Raw genomic sequence first — 19,265 nt, 5'->3', positions numbered from 1 at the left:
ATTGTTGTTAGTTCGTACTTGTTTTTGGTGAGTGTTTTCCATTTTATTAAGTAGTTTTAGTTTTTTGCTTATATAATCCTAGCCTTAAAATCCTGAGAAAAACGTCTAATTCGGATGACAGTAGCAATAAAGACGCAATTAAAAAACCCAAACAGAAACAAGAGATGAGACATTTAAAAGGCAAAGAGAGTATATTCAAAAAACCGCAAAGAACAGCTCCTAAAAATTACATTACCAGGTTTGTCACGTATCCTTACACTATTCAGTCTTTTATTTATTGTTTTTAATTCTAACAGAATGCCAGACTTTAAGAAAAACCCTCACAAATGGACTAAATATTCTTTAGAGGATGTACAAGAAATCACAGATGAAAGTAACAAAAAATCTGCTATGGATTTTCTTAAACAACTTGCTAATAGGAGAAAGTTGGAGCAGGGTTTGATGGAAGACGAAAAAATGGACGATTTACCATCAAAAATAGTTTTTAATAAGCATATAAAAAAGAATTCTAATGACCAAGGTATGTTAGATTTAATAATATTGTATTTCTTATTAAATAAGTATTGCAGAAAAAGTATCAGAGACACAAAGCACAGAATCAAACAGTGAAAAATCACAGTTATCTTTCAATCACTCAAAAGTAATTATGCCAGAGTACAATATAGGACAAAAAGTACCCAGAAAGAACAGAAATTTAAAGAGAAACAAACCAGAGAAAAGTAATGAATTGAGGCTGGATCATTTAGATTTTGAGGATGAGTAGTTCTATAGAAAAAATAAAACTAATTTTAAGGGTATATCAATATAAAAATAATATATATTTATTGTGTAGGGTTACAAATCCTTAACGATAAAATAAAATCTTCACCTAAAAGAAATAAATGCGTGTTACTAGCAAATAAACCATGTATATCCTGATTAGGTAAATTGAAAACTTGCTGTTGAGCGATATTTTTTATTCTTCTACCTGTCGTGCGATTTCTTAATTGCACAGATAAAAGAGGTTTGTTTTGCTTGTAGATAAATATATGACCGGATGTTTCACAGATTACTGCATATTCTAAATTCGGCGAGCATGTTACAAACTTTCTATTCTGTTTAGAAGCCTTAAAAAGAATTTTTGGAAATATTAATTTGAAAATTATAAAGTACTTTGTTTACCTGCACATAACCAAATGCCAACAAGGTGCCTTCATGTTTAATTTCAAAATTTCCACTTTCCAAAAATGGCTGCCATAGACAGACATCAACATCGTGTCTTATTCCTAGAGCTCGGGAATGATGTGAATTTAAATACGGTTTCAGAATCACTTGATGTGATCCTAAATGTATCTTGTGAGTGGTTGAGTTAGTAATACTGCTTATTCTTGAAAATGTTTCTGATTTATCTGACTCAAAGTCACATTCTTCAATTTGCTGGGAGTTAAATGTCGTTCCTGATTGTGGTGTAGTCTAGAATTACTCTATTTATTTATGTAGGTAATTTAGGAAATAAGACACTTACTTCTGTTTGCTGGCCATCAGATCTAAATCTTCCAACCGTATCATTAACTTGGTCTATTATACATGAATTTAAAACGTACTCTCCTTTGGTATCACCTTTAACTAATTCATTCCAAAATTCAGAATTTTCTTGTTTATTCAAGTTGACCACTAAAAGATTATTAGGTTCAACAGTCCAAGTAGTAAGATTTGGATCAATTTTCTCATGCAACTCTCCAGCAAGTAACACTTTTGTGCCATACTCTATATTAATTTTATCAACCTCAGTTTTTACATTTATCAAAGTTTTTTCAGCGTCTTCAGGCAAAGAAAATTCAACCGATATATCTTCTAGAGTTTGAGACCATTTGTAATCTTTTGTTGTTGAATTTGATGATGTATTATCTTCCTCAGTGTTAACAGGATGTTCAGAGTTTAATTCAAACCTTATATCATTCTCCGATACTATGTAAATATGATCACCTTCTTCCTCTAAGTGTAAATACTGTATTTCACCTTTTGTTTTAAGTCGTCTCAAAGCAGTTTGGCCCCATGAGTCACTAACATCCTTTATTTCCTTGAATGTTAACCAATGAATCACAGAAACGAATCTTTCTATTGGATCTTCTTCAATATGCAGAAGAAGCACATGTAATTGATTACTGCTTTCATGATACATTGCATCCGTAACAAGAAAACCCTGTTCTTCGTTATCAAGAACTTTTCCAGCAAACAGAGTTTCAAAAGAATCATCATCTTTCTTGTCTCTTGTACCCAATATGTATATTGTTCCCATTCCATCTGAAACCACTGCTAATTGGGGACTAGCAAAACAAAAGGTTACATTATAATCTCCTGATTTTTGTTCCCTTGGTCTTGGTATAGAATAGACAGTGATGGGATTTATTAAATCATGAGTATAAGAGTCAATATAAGTTTTCTGAACGTTAAGACTCTTGTCAATGAAATATACTGAGTTAAATCCATCGTATTTATCGGATATTAAATGGTTGTGCAATCCGAACAGTTTTGCGTGTAAGAAACTGTATTGACTTGAGTTTAATAGAATTTTGTCAACTGGTGTTTCTAAATTTTTTCTGGAAACTGGTATTTCTTCAAGTGAAAGTTTGTAGCCATCGAAACTTGAATCTAGCAGTAATCTATTCGGTTTAATTTCTAAGACACTTGGTGTTGTAGAAGTCATTTTTGCAATCGAAAACGATCGTAAAACGATTTGTTTTAATTGTTTTTAATTACATTAGTAAAATAGTAAAATTACTAAAATTAGAAATTAAAATTAAGGTTATGTTATTTGTCAAATTAATTAGAGATGAGATAAGTTATCGATATCGATTATATTTACGAGTCTTTGGTAACCAAGGATGAGTATTTTTTACGCGTAGTTAAGCTAACGCGAATTTAATACTCATTTCTATAGAAAGAAGACTTACCAGCTGATTAATAAAGTAACCTCTCCAAAAAATAAATTTAAAAACAAACAGAAGCTCTCCAGAAACAATATTAAAATTTGAAACGCAAGATTGTGTTTTTTGTATTATATAATACTTACTCTTATTATATAATTAGGTCTTAAATTAATGTAAAGGTAGAATAAAAACAATGTTGAATCAAATAATTTAATAAGTAATAGATCATAAATATTATGAGTTTAATAAATCACCATTTCAGGTCATAATATAAACTATGGATATAAATTAAATACTTTTAACAATATTCTCACAAGCACTTTCTACAGTAGGATATTGAAACTTAAAACCAACCTCTTGAGTTCTTTCTGGCAACACTTTCTGGCCTTCGGTGATCATTTTCGCCCTTTCTTTGCCTAATATCACGTTAAACACTAATTTTGGTGTGGGGATATATGCCGGCCTTCTCAAGGCTTTAGCAAAAGCCTATAAAAATAATTTAATATAAAAAACATTTAATACAGATGACTAAATGACTTACAATAGAAAATTCCTTGTTTGTGCACGGGTTTGGAGCAACCCCATTCAATACACCTTCAACTTTGTCGTTTTCTATAGCAAAAATAATTAACTTGACTAAATCATCTATATGTATCCACGGCATGAATTGTTTTCCATCTCCTACCGGTCCTCCCAATCCCAGGAAAAATGGAAAATAAAGCTGTTTAATCATACCTCCATCTTTACCCAATACAACTCCACTACGTATTGAGATAACCCTACAGTGATTCTTTGATAGACTGTCTAAGCTCGTGGCTTTCTCCCATTCCAAAACAAGTTTAGAGAAAAAGTCAAACGGTTCTGTTTTGCTACATTCTGTATATTCTAAATTACAGTCTGGTTTATAAATTCCTACACCCGACATGGTAACAAAAGCCTTGGGTTTGACTGAGGCATCGTTTATTGCTTTGGCTAGGGAAGCGGTGGTATTTACGCGAGAACTGACAACATTCTGCTTAAATCCCGGTGACCAACGCTGTTTAAAATCCATAACATTCTGTCCTAAGAAACAAAGTACAGTCGTAATTCTTTTAATCAAATATTTTACATCTACCTGCTAAATTAACAACAGCTACTGTATCTTTCGGTAGACCTGCATTATTTAACTGGTTCCACGAGATATGTTGTGGGCCCGGCATTCGAGATACAATAGTAAATCCATAGTTCTTATTCTGAAGAGCGGTTCTTAAATGTTTTCCGACAAAACCAGTTCCTCCTCCTATAACAATTTAATGAATAGATATTTGAAATTTCCCTTTTTTCGAAAACTAACGTACCTATAAGAACGTTTCCCGACATCTTAGATAAGTGTAACTACTACCTATAATTTTTAAACATAAAGACGTTTCTTTAATAATAAAATTTCTTTCATAATAAACACCAGATTCTCTTGCTGTACTTGTTTATTTTTGATGTTTTCTTTGTCTAATACTTAACCATAGATTATAATTTAGATATTCTCTTCTTATTAGTTTTACGGCTTAAATTGGCAGGACTATACGGCCAATACTGGCCGAATGACCTATATAAGTTCAAACCAATTAAAGGAAAAGAAGAAAAAATTTATATCAAATCTATGGGTGTTTGTATTTCGAGCCATAATTAAAAAAAAGAAGAACATTACCTTTATTCTGTGGTTATAGTTCTTTTAAGACCTGATATTCGAAAAAGAAGAAGAATGCAGGTGGCGCCATTGTTGAAAAGTGAGAAAATTTGGAACTAAAATTTTTCCAAGTTTGCCAAGATATTAGCGAAATCCTGTAACTAATCAAAAGCAATATTTTTGTAAGTCTAAAATAAATTGAGCCGTTGAGCCGTTACAAAATCATGATAAATCTAATAAACATTTGATAAACTTTGTTTCAGTAGAATAAATAACATGTTTTCTTTTAGACACACCATTATTTATGCGGCAAAAAATGACCATTCAGTTTTACATTTACAATTTACATATGTTCAGTCTGACAACGTTAGCAGTTAGCAGCACATTTCCGTTGTTAGCAGTGCCATGCATATCTCAATTTTTATAATTTTTTGATAGAAAAAGTGATTTTTCTGGGCACTATTTTAGTTTATTCTGTTCCTTAAGACCAGTTTAATCTGCTGAAAATGTAAGTACTTTTTATGTTACCTATTTTCTATAAATTTTTTCACTTTCAAATATTTCAATTACATCATCATTAAAAGCTTATATTTTTCCAATTTTCATACTTTTTTTTTCAAAATCGAGTATATGGAAATATAAAATATAGATACATACTTTGATGTCCCTATTATACAATCAAAATAAAGTTACTTAGAATATGGCTTCATTTAGATTTGATATTTTTTCGGCCATTTTTTATTGTTGAATTTCAAGATGTTATTTTTATTCCTCAAGATAATTTTTTAGGTGTTTGCTCGTACAGACAATCGAGTATTTTCTACGTCTTTTAGAATAATTCAGTGTTGTATACCCAAAGGTGCCCCCATTCTCCACAATTACATAATACTTTCAGATTGCAAAAAAAACGCTTTTAGGTTTTAACCATAGGTTTTAACAGACACTGTCGTCATATTATGCTAGTCAAATTTGCAATGATTTAAAATGCTTTAATAATTATAATTTTATTTTTTTTAGGAATGCACACCCAGCACATAAAGACCACTTAAAAGAAGAGACTTGGCTCGCCCCTTATATAATTCTCATGTTTGGCTATCATTCTGGTTTACGAGATTGGTTTTACATTATCCGATTAAAAGTAAGTTTATTTTATTATTCAAGGTAATTTTAATAAATTTATTAACTGGTTATTAACAGACTCACCATATTTTTAAGATATATTTAACATTAATACAAAACAAAAAAAACAAGTATTATAACATACCTAATTATTAAAATGTAGCATTATTTATTTCTTTTTTACAGATTTTGTACAACAAATCCATGGATGTATACTGTTCCAAGGCAGTACATTTACCTTTTGATGAATATTACGAACAATGCATCAGAACTTTACAAGTATATCTATAATTTTATTTCTTTCGGGTAAATATATTTTTACTGGTATTTAATGTTCATCAGTAAATTTCATCATTTTTAAATTTAAGCAGGAAACATTTTCCCATGAGTCTCTGAGTTATATTTTGCGATGGTTCCTTATTATCATGGACAAATTCAGACCATCTAGTTTTCTTTTTGGGTCAATTTTTGGCTTTTGGTCACTTTTCTTTCTTTTTGGTAGAATACCATCTACATTTTTTTTGGTAGAATACTATCTGACACCATAAGAAATGGTGTCATTCTCATACTTTTCTGCTTGTGTAGTTTCTTGTACAGAATTTTAGTTTTCATGGATTCATTTTCATGTATTTTTTTTCAGATTCTTTGCCATGAATTGCCATAATTTTTCGGTTTTTGTTGGTTTATTTTGCCTGTGTTTAAATACAGGGTTGTTTACCACATATGACATGGAGTATTGTAGCTAAGCGATTAGATTTTTACAAATTGTAAGTTTTGGATTCGTTGAAGGTCTATTAGAGCTACAGTTTAAAAATATTTTTACAAGATACAGAGTATCCCAAATAAGTAAAAAATATTATAGTAGTTGTATTTTTTTAAATGGAACACCTTGTATATTATTTTATTTTTGGATTCTACGATTGAAATAAAGGTAAATTTGATTAAGGTTTATCACACTTAAACCTTACCGTTTTTGAAATATTTTCAATTTTATGAAATTGCAGTAAAAATTTTAAAGCTTTATTTCTCCCAGGGTAAGTTTTTAATACTAAATATTTACTGAAGATTATTTATTGATCAGATATTGGTGTTGCAAGAATAAAAATTTTACTACCTTATACAGAGTGCCCAAAAATTTATATTAAATAATTACTAGCTTTAAACGGCAATAACTTGTTTAATTTAAATGGAACACCCTATATATCTTACGTGAATCAGATTCACAATGTAATTGTCTATCAAATTGTATTAGACCATTTTTTACTCATCTCTTCAAGTTTTCGTAGAAAATGCATTTTCTTATAATTTAGACCTCATTTATCACTATACCCATGGAATATTGACAATAAGTCCATATTTGCTGCATTTGATCATCGATACTACGCAAGCGCACATCGGCGATTTTGCCAAATTGCAGTTTATTTTCGAATTCGCAGATTTTATGATTCGCAATTTAAATGTTTTTTTGAGTGTTAATCAGTAATAATACAAATTCTATAATTAATTTTATAGTTTCAGATTTATCTTGATATCAAAAATTAAGGTAAGAAGGATAATGGAGATTGTGAAGCTAAGGTAGGTATTATGATTGTAATCGGAGTTGTAAGTAATGTAATATTGTAATAATAATATACTATTTATTTATATATTTTTACATTTGAATTAAAAATTCAAATGTAAAAATCAATCATCATTCATTTACGGATTTTTTCTTATTGGTTTTAAACCTATTATTTTTTAAATAAGATTTGTTTTTTAATAATGATATTTTATCTAAAAAAAAACATTGCAGGTTTGGGGTGTAAAATTCAGTTCCGGATAATTCGAAAATTTTATCAGTTTCAGAAGACAAAAGTATTGTAATATATAGTTGTCCTAAGTAATAAATGCTTTTTATCTTAATTTGTACTTATTAATATAATAAATGCTTTTTATCTTAATTTGTACTTATTAATATATTTTTTCTTGTAAATAAAAGATTTTTCAGCTTAATTAAATTTCAAATTTGAACATTGTGACGCCAAAAGTTGAACAAATACATCCGGTAAGCGCTGTCAACGTTGAGTCAAGTTAAAGACTTATGAAGTTATTTTTTATATAATTTATCTCATATTTCTTACTATTTAAATATATAGAATTAGTTTCATATTAAACTAAAGGATATTTATTGAATAAAAACACTTGTTTCTTAATAATTTATTAAATATATTAAAGAAATGCATGATTTTATAGTTCATCTATGGAGGCTAGAAGCTTCTAGCCTCCATAAGTTCATGTTCATCTAATTATGTGCGTACCTGTGGTGCGTACCCAAAGAAAAATTATAATATTCTTTGGCGTACCAGATAATTTCAATATAAAATAAGTTTTGTATGATATTTTATACTGGAGGGAATAAATACAAATAAACACAAATCATTTAATTAATTTAAGAAGCATATTCTACTGAAATTTTAATAACCATCCATGTTTATTAAAAAAAGTTAAAATCCAGGCATCAAAGAGCAAAAAATACACGATCGTGATTGGTCAGTTTCGGTGGCGTGGAGGTTTTGAATTTCATTCTCGTTCGATGTTGCCGGATTGTTAAAAAATGTCGAAAATTTTTTTTTCTATGTGATTTTTGTGAAATTATATTAGTTTAAATTGATCACTAGCACTATAGTAAGGGCCATTTCTATATATTTTTAATAAAACAAGTAATGTTGTTTTGTAGAAATTTCTTTTATTTCTTCTTGTAATTACATTGTTTAATGTTATTAATATAGTCTTTATTCTTGGTTTCGATGTATTTATAGCAATAAAAATGGATTTAAACAGCTTCATTTTATGTTTATTTTATGATTTTTGTGTGTTTATGTTTATAATTACTTATTTATTTCTTATTTATGGCAATAAAAATATTTTACCTTACGTAAAAAAACGATTTCAGTGGAACGTATTGAGTAAATAATAACTTTTGAGAACGAAATTAAACTTAATTTACAAGAATTTTCCTATAAACAATTTTATTAGTAATAAATAGATTAAGTTTATGAGCAGCTTAAATTTTACGAATGACTTCAATCTGGCAACGCCGGTCCTGCTAGTCGTTTGCAATCGAAGGATCCGCACGTCCTCCCGTCGGTTGCATCGATTTTTTAAATTTTCTGACGAAAAAGTGCATTTAATGTACACAATTTATGCGTAATCTGTTACTAGTGCCCTGCTTAGCCTCCTGAAAAAGTGAGTACCCGTGATTTTATGTATTTTTTGAGATATTTTAGTTCAAAATTTTTGGATTTCGCAATATCCATCATGGCAGCCTTCTTCTCAATGTTCCCCATTAATAAGTTATTAATTTTTAAGAATATTGTTTAATTAATATACGTAGATTAATAGATAAGTATGTAGAACTATGTATTTTCGGTACTTTCTATACTGCGTGTTACATAAGGGTAAAGTAATAGTACTACATTTTTGGTAAATTACGTAATGTATCTTTGTCTTTTTGTTTAATTTTCTCGGTCAAGGAATGTTTAAATAAAATGGCCGCCTGTTGGAATTCGATGTCTTGTTTTTTTGTAAATTGCTATTTTTAATTTAAATTTCTTATTATATGGCATACTTAGGGTGCGTTTATGTTGGAGCGGCGATAAACGATAAGAGCAGCGATAGTAGCGAAGCAAAGAATATTATTATATTAATTTATATGTATGTGTTTATATTGGAGCAACGCGAGACACGCTTGGCAGTTGAGCAACGATAAGAGCAGCGCTAATTCACTGCTTTTATCGTTTATCGCAGCTCCAACATAAACGTATCCTTAGAGTTTTCTTTATTTTTTAAAAATATAATATGCTCATTTTAATAATATTTTGAATGAGTAGCTTTTTTGTATTTAAGTTTTAAATAGGTAGGTTCATTAAGAATTTTATTACGTATTTTTTTTTATTTAAGATTCCTACATATTTATGTTTCAGCATTTTTGTAATGATTTCTGATATTGGTATTTTAAAATAGATTTCTCTTTTAAAGCGCGTTATGTAATATTACATGTTAAAAAATAGCATTAATGTTGACAAATGATTTTTGCTAATTCAGTATTAGTTGTAAATTTGCATTGAAGAAATAAATCAATTGTTACTGAATTTTTATAAAAATTAAAATATTTCGAAAACAGTAAGTATGATTATTTTGAGGTAAATTTTGACCGAATGTTTTTTGTCTTCATAGTAGAAACTAAAAATGTAATAAAATATATAGGATGTCTCATTGTTAAAAAAATATAACTTTAATATTTTTATTTATTTGAAACACTGTAGGTTTAACTTTTAGCTCTAAATAATATGTTACAACTTTAAAAACGCCTTGTGTATTTTTATTTTGCGTGTTACATCATGGAAAAATTCTTTGGATTTTGACCATATTCATCAAATTTATATCTCTTTTTTCCCTAGATCATAAATATCTTTATATTTTTGACATTTTTGGTATAATAATCAAGGAACAATCTTACAAAATATTGCTGAGGTATAAATGGAGAATCTCTTTTTTTATTTAAAATAAATATACCTATTTATATTATATTGTCGTAATATTTTTATAGGTGTTCGATAATATTTTTATAGATATCCCAATATTTTTTCTTTTTTTAGGCGCGTTATATTAATACTACAACACCACACACTCCTTCCCCACTCACACGAGCATTGCTAGCTCTCTGTGTTGGTTAATAAAATTTCCTAATTCAACATTAGTGAATTTCGTTAGCCGATGCAGTTGGTTAACAGTGTTTTTGTCGGTGTGGATCCCCGGCTTAAGATGGCTCCAGAGCGCGGCGCGGCCTTCCCCAAGAGAGGAGACTTCTTGGGTCGCCCCCTAACCCTGATGTTCGGGCATCGATGACCTGTGTAGCATGCAGAGGTACCCAAGGGAGTCACCACCCTCTGATTTACGAGCTAGGTGTTCTAATGCTAGAGGCTTCGGCCGGATACAACCTGGCACCCAAGCTCCGAGATTTCTTCGTGCACGTATTCCGTGACCCTCGAAGAGGCAGGGGCGGGATATCGGACACATTGAAGATGATGAGGGGGTCCGCCTGTAGGGGGTCCCGGTGGATGTCCGTCCGACGGGTGACGAGGGTGACCCCAGACGAGGCGGCTTAATTGGGATGGGAACTGACTGGTGAGGCTTAATCGTCGACCAATGGGTCGAATCTGCATAAGGAAGGCAACCAGCACACACTCGCAGGCGGGTCGTGGAAACATTTTTTTGTTTTTTCTCTTGGTCTGCCCCGCGTCGAATTTTGAAGGCAGAAAATGTCGGTAGGAGGCGAGCATAACCAGGCCTAACTTAAACCTGTTAAAAGTAAGTCTAATTTTTTTATATTACTTTCTTTAAATTGTAAACTTTTACTGTACTCTCTACCAAATAACTTTTTTATTGGACCATATAGCAGTCAATAGTCTTTTTCTATAAGTGTTGTATATTTTAGTTTTTTTGTTACAACATACATGAGCTTCAATTTAAAGTAGAATAACTTGTATAGTAATTAGAGCAACTTTTTTAAAACTTATAGTAGATATAAGTTTAAATTCTAATTTAACTTGTAGTTACTTATATAACTAATTTTTTTTTTTTCATTTTTTTAGGACAACCCGGGTTCGCAGCGCGATTTTAAAAAACTAAAGTCAGAAACTCTATCTACATGCTGCATATGATCAGTCCCAAAAAATTTCGGATTGTTCCAGGCACCGTCGAATACCTGGAAAACGTGTTTATTGTCAACTCTACAGGATCGACCGAAGTCCATGGAGTTGGGGGCGTTCGATGTGCCCCATAGCAGTGAGACGCCACTGTTTTTTTCGCCGTATAATTATTATGGTGGGACTGAAAATGAACTTAAGCAAGATGTGATGGTGAGTTTTAATATTTTTACATTGTTTTTTTTTGTTGTCTATACCTTGTTTTTTATTTCTTCTGGCATATGTATATGTTAGAAATATTCTAATATTATTTTTTTTTCTCTTACAGGTGATACAGTATGGCTTAGAGAACTTCAAAAGTCGGTTCGCGCGTCGTGGTTCCAAAGCAGTAACTTTAGGTTCCCTACATTTACAGAATGTCGCATTAAGTACTCATTTTTTAATTTGCAATTTTTACATTTCATTTTTACTTTTTTTCTTACTCTATACAAGGTTTTAATATAAAGTTTTTTTAGCAATAATAAATGGGTAATAAAAAAATAACTCCAAAGAGACAAAATTAGGTAGCATTTCTATTATCTTTGGAAATAACTATTTTTTGTCTTATTTTAAAATTGATAATATTATTTAATTTTTTTAATAGTGATTTTTAATTAAACGTAAATTAGTAAATAATGTAATTTTACATTATGAGAATTAAAGTATTAGTAATTTATTTTTGTTACTAAAATTAAATTCAGTTTGTTCCTGCATAAATCTTTTTAGTACTAAACTGCTTTGGAATGAATTTTTTGGGGGACAACAGCAGGATTAGGGCCATCTTCTAGATGCCATCAGGTAAATTTATATAACTTTATATTTATCATTTTCTTTGACTAAAAAAAGTGTTTTTCTTTTTTTCAGGTAGGTGCGCTAGCGTAGTTTGTTGTAGCATTATATCCCTTTTCCCCCTTTTTAAAAAATGTTTGTAAGACGCCTGACGTTTGTATAAGTTAGATATATAAGTAAGAGACTTGGAAAATAGAAAAGGACAGAGAAGATGGAAGAGGATTGCTTTGAAATAGAAGGAAAGGAGATAGAAGATGTTTGAGGAAAGGTGGAGGATTTTGTTCGCTGTAACGGAAGTTTTTTGAATGAAATTTGGAGCAACTGTATTAAGGTAATTTTTTTCATCTACTTACAAAAAATAAATACTTATCACAACTTTTATTTTTTTATAGATGTTATTGGTATCTTGGACATCAAGTTTCATTTATTTATGTATTATACAAGCATATCTATTGGTGGAAATGTAGAATGGCAGCTGTTATAACAACTTGGATGAATTATTAGAAACATCAAAGAAGTTTTGACATAATTTAAATTGGGAAAAACGTCACAAATGACCAATTTATTCTACAGTAGATACAGGACATTAAATTGACTTCAACAACGCAGATATCTCTCAAAAATGGTAAGTTTTTTTCACATTATTTTCTTTCCTATTAAAGGTTTTGGAAAGCTTGGAAGTTATGACATATTTTACACATAATGTGTATATTTCAATAACTGTAGGTGCAATATTTAATTTTAAATTTATTAGGCGAATTTTTTTATTCAAATCAACTTAATTTTGTATTTTGCCTATCTATATTGATATTACAATGTTTTCTTATCTACATATATAAAATGCTAATGTTTATCTGTGTCGTCTCTACTGAAGTAACGACTTGCTCTAGAAAGTTGCTTTTGTACTAAAAGATAGCTAATTGGCTCTTCTAAAAACTGTCTTCGCGGGATTTTTTGTTTTTCATTTAATTAAAAAAAAGTAAAAAGTTTTTTTTTCTGATGTCGTGGCGGATGCGCCAGACTTCAACTTGTTTATTTTAATTTTCTACATTGATACAAATTAATATACTTATTAATATTTGTTTATTTTTTTATTTTTAGATATCTGTTCGAGTGATGTACTGAGCGTTAATAGTTGCTGTTACAAATCTGCAAATGAGTTACTACTGTATATAAGTTGGAGGAATGCCAAGGAATTTTTTGAATAAAGTGATACTGAAAATCTTACCCACAAATGACAATTTTAAGATACAATCAATAGTATTTGGATTGATTGGCCTTCATTACCGTTGCGCTATGAAAATGGTAAGTTATTTTTATTATTTTATTATTTTTTAAGACTACAATTTATGTATTTAACTACAAAATTGTAGGCTTTAAATTCAAAATAAAATAAGTTTGAGATTGAAAATATATTAATATATTTTTTCAATCTCTGTAGTTATTTACAAATTTGTATCAGACAATTTTAACTTGTATAATATACTAGTTAAAATATGTTTTCTTTTTGTAAAAATCTATGAATATTTGGTAATATTTTAAAGAGTTACTATTGCGTTGTATTTTTTTAATATTTACATAAAATATTAAAAAAAATTCATATTTTTCAATATTCAAAGATGTGAGGAGAAATTGATGTTATAAAAATGTATTTATTTATTTTTTCTATTTTTAGTGGGCTGTACAAATTGATGTTAGTGGACGGTTTTGATAGCTGCTGTTCAAAAGTTCCATTTTTAATGGAAAACCTTTAATGGACACAGAAAAATGCCATTTACTGGATTGACTTCGACACCTGTTGCCTTTTAACAATGGTAAGTTATGTCATCAACTTATTCTTATAAAATTTCATTAGAAAGCTTGAAAATGCTGAAAGTTTATTAAATTTTCCATCATATTCAAGCTTTTTTGTTCAAATCTTAACAGGTCCTAGTTTTGTATTGTTTTGTGATAAAAAAGACTGTTAAAGGAGGATAAAATCAAACACAGACTGTATGACTCGTTGCATACAAGTGATTATACATAAAATATGTAATATAAAATTATTGCATTGTTTTTAAATCGATTTTAAAAATAATTTTTTAAAGTTTCTAGCAAGATAAACGCATTTTTTTATACTAATAAAACGGTATTAAAACTTGACCGGAAAACTAATATGTATAATTCTGTTTTTAATTAATATTAGGGTCCAAAAAAATAAAAAGTTATGGCCAGTTAAAGTGGAAAAAAATACAATGCTAACAGTGTTTTACTGGTTGCATATCTTTAAATTTATTTGAAAATTATTAAAAGTTATCTCCAAAATAACGCAATAAATTTACGAGTTATTACTAAATATTAATTTTTTCTTTTTCTATATATCTAGCAAATTAGATATTTATTTTTTGGATTATTATTAACTCATTATAATAATGTTTTATTTTCTTATCAAGGAATTTTAGAATTTTTTATATGATTTCTGAAGTTCTCAATAAAAGTTTTTTTTTTAAATTTTATATGACTCTTTATAACTTATTCAAATTAATATAAAAAATGTCTATTATTTGTTTGTTATGTTACATAGTTGTAAATATTAACATAATTTATGTTATTGTCTGTTTTCTGATAGCTTCAAAAATTGCTATAATAAAAAATTACCTAATATTTTTTTTTATTTAGGCATACGATAGGACAATTGCTATTAGAAACCGATAAGACATACTAGCTGCAAATAATATGTATGGTGGTCATAAAAGAGATTTAAATGGAATGAAACTCTCTCTCTCTCTTGTGCAGAAGAAATCAAGGAATACCATTTTGAACTGCTGTTACTTGCTAGCTGTTAGAGGGGATCCAGTTCTTCATCAATGTAAGTTATTGAATAATTGGTAATCTATCTTATAAAATTTCATTAGACAGCTTCAACATTTTTTAAATATATACAAGCGCTTTTGTTCCAATATTAGAAAAGCCAACAACTATTAAAAATAGACAGGACAAAATAAAATGCTGATACTGTATTACTGGTTGCATATTGTTACGGATTCTGTTTGTCCACTAATTTAAACCAGAGAAATAGAAGGGATAGAGAATGAGCTTCAACATGCGCGGAAGGTCTAATCAAGTTGGGCGCCATATTCCAGGTCTCCGTGTCATTTTGTATATAGGTGGTAATCTATAAGTAATCAAATATCAATTTGCTGTTTTCAACCATACGGGGGGCAATTTAAATTTAGTGAAATTCTATCGCATTTCCTACATAAGTCTATCCTTGTTGGAGGTTTGACTAAACAAGGATGAACTTATGTCTTAAAACCATTCGACTCGATTTTCTGTCCTTCAATACTGGGACGTAAATCCTCTCATTACTCTTATGGGGAGGCCGTCGTATATTTTATTTAAACGTATTTCATATACACACAACTTATTGCAGATTACAACACACAATTAACTGTTTAAAAAAAATCCTTCGCCAAATTGTCAACATTCGCTATTCAAAACTCTTTGGTTTAAAATTACGGAACTCGTCACACACACCTTGACGATATATTAATGTTCCCACTAGAATAAACGCAATAAATATATACATATTTTAATAAATATAATTTTGATTAATCTTTTTTGGTTTTGTTTTTATTAATCTTGTTTTCAGAAATCTTCCAAAATTAGTATAATACTGTATAATATATAGTCTGTTTTTTTTTCTCATAGGGTATATACAAATTATTAATTTAAAAAACATAGTTATTGCATTAATAAAAATATATTTATTTTAATTTTTACATAGATCGTTTTATTCATTTTTTTAATATTATTTTTATTTTATTTTTTAGATATCTCTGCATTTTCTTAACAATGGATATCAACAGTTTCTCCTACTCCTCAGTTTCCTCTTTCTCTCAACATAAAGCAGACTCAATACTCCTCAATGCCTCACCAAGGTTCGTTAGCTTCATTAATAGTATTATTGTTTCAATAAATTTGTTTATTGGTTTTTATCTTCTTACTATATAATTATATCAGGCGTCATTTTAATGTTAATTTTTTGTAAAATTTTGATAATCTGGATAGAAACTTTTTTTTCTTAAGCTTTTGCAATATAAAACCTATAGGACGAATAGGACCATTATCTCTGTTGATATTGTCTTTATATTTATGCTTTGTGTTGCCTCTAGTTTGAGGAACGTTTGATTAATTTTAAATCATTCAAATCAATGCAATAATCTTTATGGAGGATATGTTGAGCAACATGATACTAATCTGTTATAATTTTTCATCTCAAGCTTTTTTTCAATCTCACCTATCTTATATTTACTTCCATTAGTTCAACCTGGTTCAAGCATTAAATTGTTATTTAATAAAACTATATTGTATTCTGGATTTCGTCAAAGGTATTTATTAAAAGATTTCATCAAAGGTATTTTTTAAAAGAATTAAAAAACAATCTTTATAGGCTTGTATCATTTCCAATTTATTTTTATCTTGTATTATTTATATTTTCCTAAGCTTCTCTAAGTTTATTCCATATTATCAAAATTATAAATTTTATACTTGCGCAGCTGCGTCACTATAGCCCTATGAACACAAGTATTATTTTGGTTTTAAAGTTATGTTTTTTAATATTTTATTTATTGTATTAACGCAAAACTAAATTTTATAGAATTTAACTAACTATATCTTCAATCGGATGATAATTTAATAGTTAATGGTCAATTTAATAGTTTTTTATAAAAATTAAATGTGATTATTGAATACCAATGTCAAGCCAGTAGAAATTATTTATTAGTGTGTATTTTTTTTTGAAACAATTTTTACTAAATCAATTTTGGATACTTGTGTTCATATAGTTTTTTTTTGCTTTTGAGAATTATTTTTGGTACCCTAACACAGATGTTTTTAATCAATTTATATGATTTTAAAACATTTATGTTTATATCTATTTTGTACTTAAATTTTAGTGATAAAGTTTGTTTCTTTAACACAGAGAGCAATGCACTTCACGCATTTTCTTTTTTATGTGCACAATTTTCTTTATATACAGTATGTCCTCAGAACGTCTTTACAAGAGCAAAAGCTTTTTTTATTAACATTTTCATAAAAAATACATTCTTTATAAACATATTTTTCTTTTTAATATTTTCATTTCAATTTTTTTAACAAATATATTGTGAGCACACATTTTAAAATTATTTTTCATAGATATACTGTGCGATTCAAGTATATTTATACTAAATTTGTTTTTTTTAATGAATTTTAACCTTTAGTATTACTGGTTGTCTAATCGATTCTTATGTAATCTTATGTATGTGGTAATGTTCTTATTATTTAAAAAAAATCTTATTTCCAGTAGTAATTTTTTATCTCAATTTTAGTATTTAAAATGTCTCTATCTTGTCATATTTATTTAACATATCTATTAGACCTCTACTCAAACTTTATCTCCTAAAATTTATGAATTTTATATATGAAAATGGTCTGCTAGGGTATATAATATATTTATTGTAGGATCAGTTGAAATATCATAAGTCATAATATAAAAATTAACATTTGTATATACATATTTGTTAAATATATAATTTTAAGATAAAACACATTTTTACACAAAAATAATAATTCTAGTTTTATATTATGTGGCATATCTTTTTTCAATTGGTCCTTCAACATTTAAAATCTTTTGACATAGATTTCATTCCACTTAAATGTCACAAAAATATATATTTTAATACCAATTTTGTATGTTATTTGGTGTATTAGAATTTTATAAATATTGTTTTTAATATTTTGTTAATAATAGTTGTCTCTGAAAATAGTGATCTATAGCTTACCTTTGCTATCTGTAATAGGAAATATTTCTAAATATTTTTTGTTGAAAATAAATATTACTTTATAACATTTATTAAGCAAAATAAATTTGAAATCCCTATTATTATCAAAGAGATATCATTAGAGTGTTTCAATACAATATCTTTTTTTTTCAAACGTTACAAAACTATTAATTTTTGTGACATGATGACAACAAAGATTGACATATTTATAAAAAAGTATTTTTTACCCTTAAACACAAAAGTGCAAAAATTATTATTGAACTGTCATTAAGTGTCTTACAACATATTACTTTTAAATATTTTATATTTTTTGCAACGTTTGAAATTGTTTAACACATTATATTTGACGTTTGAAAAAAGAACATGTTCTGTTCGGAGTAAAAATTACTTTTAGTGTCTCGCCGCAAAAAGTATCATTTTTACTCCTAATAAAACAATATACCGTATGATCGAAAAAAAAACGGCGTTCAGTTGGCTTGGAAATGAACATCAATTACATTTCCCATATAATTTTATTTATAAAATGACAGCGATCTTTATTTCATAGCCATCGTCGACGCCTTTTTTATTCGATAATATTGTACTATTTCTGTACAAATGTAATTATCTGTTTTCTATATATTATTGTGATCTATTGCTGTATTTTTTTATAAAAATGTTTTGTATATGTACATCTATATTTTGTAAGCGTTTTAGAGATTCCGAGCACTACGTTTACAGTCATTTCTTTTTTCATTTTAAATATTTTTTTGTTGTGTCTAATAATTAATCAGCTAAATAAGACTCTTTTTTTTAGTAGGTAAAAAAGAATAAGTTATATTACCACCCATAATTACCACAGAGTAGCCCAATGTTCCAAAAATAATCATGTTAGGTCTTCAGTTTCAGATTTTCACTGAATGTTTTTTATAAAACATACAGGAAGGATTGTAGATTTTTCCTGTACATTTTTAAAGCTTTCACAAATTTATAAAGTCGTATTTTTTTTAATTGAAAATATTTTATTTAACATAAGATCAAAACAAATTATACTAAAATACTTTATATGTTGATAACTAAATATATTATAATGTCTTTCTCTGCTATTTAAATAAAACACCCTTAATTTTATAATAATATACTTTATAAATAACAAAATTGTGGCATTGTGAATATTTAGAAATTAAATATATTCCAGATATTTGAAAGTAGAATATATTAAAAAAATTATGCTTAAGTAATTACTACTTCAAATTACTCGACACAAATAAATTAC

The 19,265-nt window shown here is 28.2% G+C and overlaps 3 protein-coding genes and 4 long non-coding RNA genes across 7 annotated transcripts; 5 read left to right on the top strand and 2 right to left on the bottom strand.

Moving 5' to 3' along the window:
- The first annotated feature begins 92 nt into the window (after positions 1–92).
- Positions 93–874, top strand: LOC115877321 (protein TSSC4). Its single transcript, XM_030893460.1, has 3 exons — positions 93–238; positions 297–520; positions 570–874. The coding sequence occupies exons 1-3, from the start codon at positions 165–167 to the stop codon at positions 761–763; spliced, it is 492 nt and encodes a 163-aa protein (XP_030749320.1). The 5' UTR covers positions 93–164; the 3' UTR covers positions 764–874.
- On the bottom strand, positions 787–2,790 carry LOC115877319 (nudC domain-containing protein 1). Its single transcript, XM_030893456.1, has 3 exons — positions 1,505–2,790; positions 1,162–1,452; positions 787–1,106 (listed from the first exon to the last, which is right to left on the bottom strand). Exons 1-3 carry the CDS (start codon positions 2,684–2,686, stop codon positions 822–824), a joined length of 1,758 nt encoding a protein of 585 aa, XP_030749316.1. The 5' UTR covers positions 2,687–2,790; the 3' UTR covers positions 787–821.
- Positions 2,791–3,105: 315 nt separating this feature from the next.
- Positions 3,106–4,396, bottom strand: LOC115877318 (epimerase family protein SDR39U1). Its single transcript, XM_030893455.1, has 4 exons — positions 4,247–4,396; positions 4,024–4,188; positions 3,451–3,971; positions 3,106–3,395 (listed from the first exon to the last, which is right to left on the bottom strand). The coding sequence occupies exons 1-4, from the start codon at positions 4,266–4,268 to the stop codon at positions 3,198–3,200; spliced, it is 906 nt and encodes a 301-aa protein (XP_030749315.1). The 5' UTR covers positions 4,269–4,396; the 3' UTR covers positions 3,106–3,197.
- Positions 4,397–4,669: 273 nt separating this feature from the next.
- On the top strand, positions 4,670–6,419 carry LOC115877349. Its single transcript, XR_004049333.1, has 4 exons — positions 4,670–4,754; positions 4,863–5,080; positions 5,590–5,710; positions 5,878–6,419. It is a non-coding gene; the product is annotated as an uncharacterized LOC115877349 (long non-coding RNA).
- Positions 6,420–8,602: 2,183 nt separating this feature from the next.
- On the top strand, positions 8,603–10,645 carry LOC115877317. Its single transcript, XR_004049326.1, has 2 exons — positions 8,603–8,916; positions 10,329–10,645. It is a non-coding gene; the product is annotated as an uncharacterized LOC115877317 (long non-coding RNA).
- A 122-nt stretch (positions 10,646–10,767) lies between these two features.
- Positions 10,768–11,978, top strand: LOC115877316. Its single transcript, XR_004049325.1, has 3 exons — positions 10,768–11,040; positions 11,325–11,591; positions 11,707–11,978. It is a non-coding gene; the product is annotated as an uncharacterized LOC115877316 (long non-coding RNA).
- A 95-nt stretch (positions 11,979–12,073) lies between these two features.
- LOC115877315 lies at positions 12,074–18,359 on the top strand. The gene is made up of 7 exons (XR_004049324.1): positions 12,074–12,215; positions 12,282–12,537; positions 12,599–12,831; positions 13,308–13,511; positions 13,882–14,020; positions 14,865–15,054; positions 16,019–18,359. It is a non-coding gene; the product is annotated as an uncharacterized LOC115877315 (long non-coding RNA).
- The last annotated feature ends 906 nt before the right edge of the window (positions 18,360–19,265 follow it).

This window comes from Sitophilus oryzae, unplaced genomic scaffold (assembly GCF_002938485.1).
Source record: "Sitophilus oryzae breed Bouriz unplaced genomic scaffold, Soryzae_2.0 scaffold_1443_pilon_pilon, whole genome shotgun sequence".
Lineage (NCBI taxonomy): Eukaryota > Metazoa > Arthropoda > Insecta > Coleoptera > Curculionidae > Sitophilus > Sitophilus oryzae.
The sequence above is the reverse complement of the archived record's forward strand: the minus strand, read 5'-3'. Positions and strand labels throughout refer to the sequence as shown.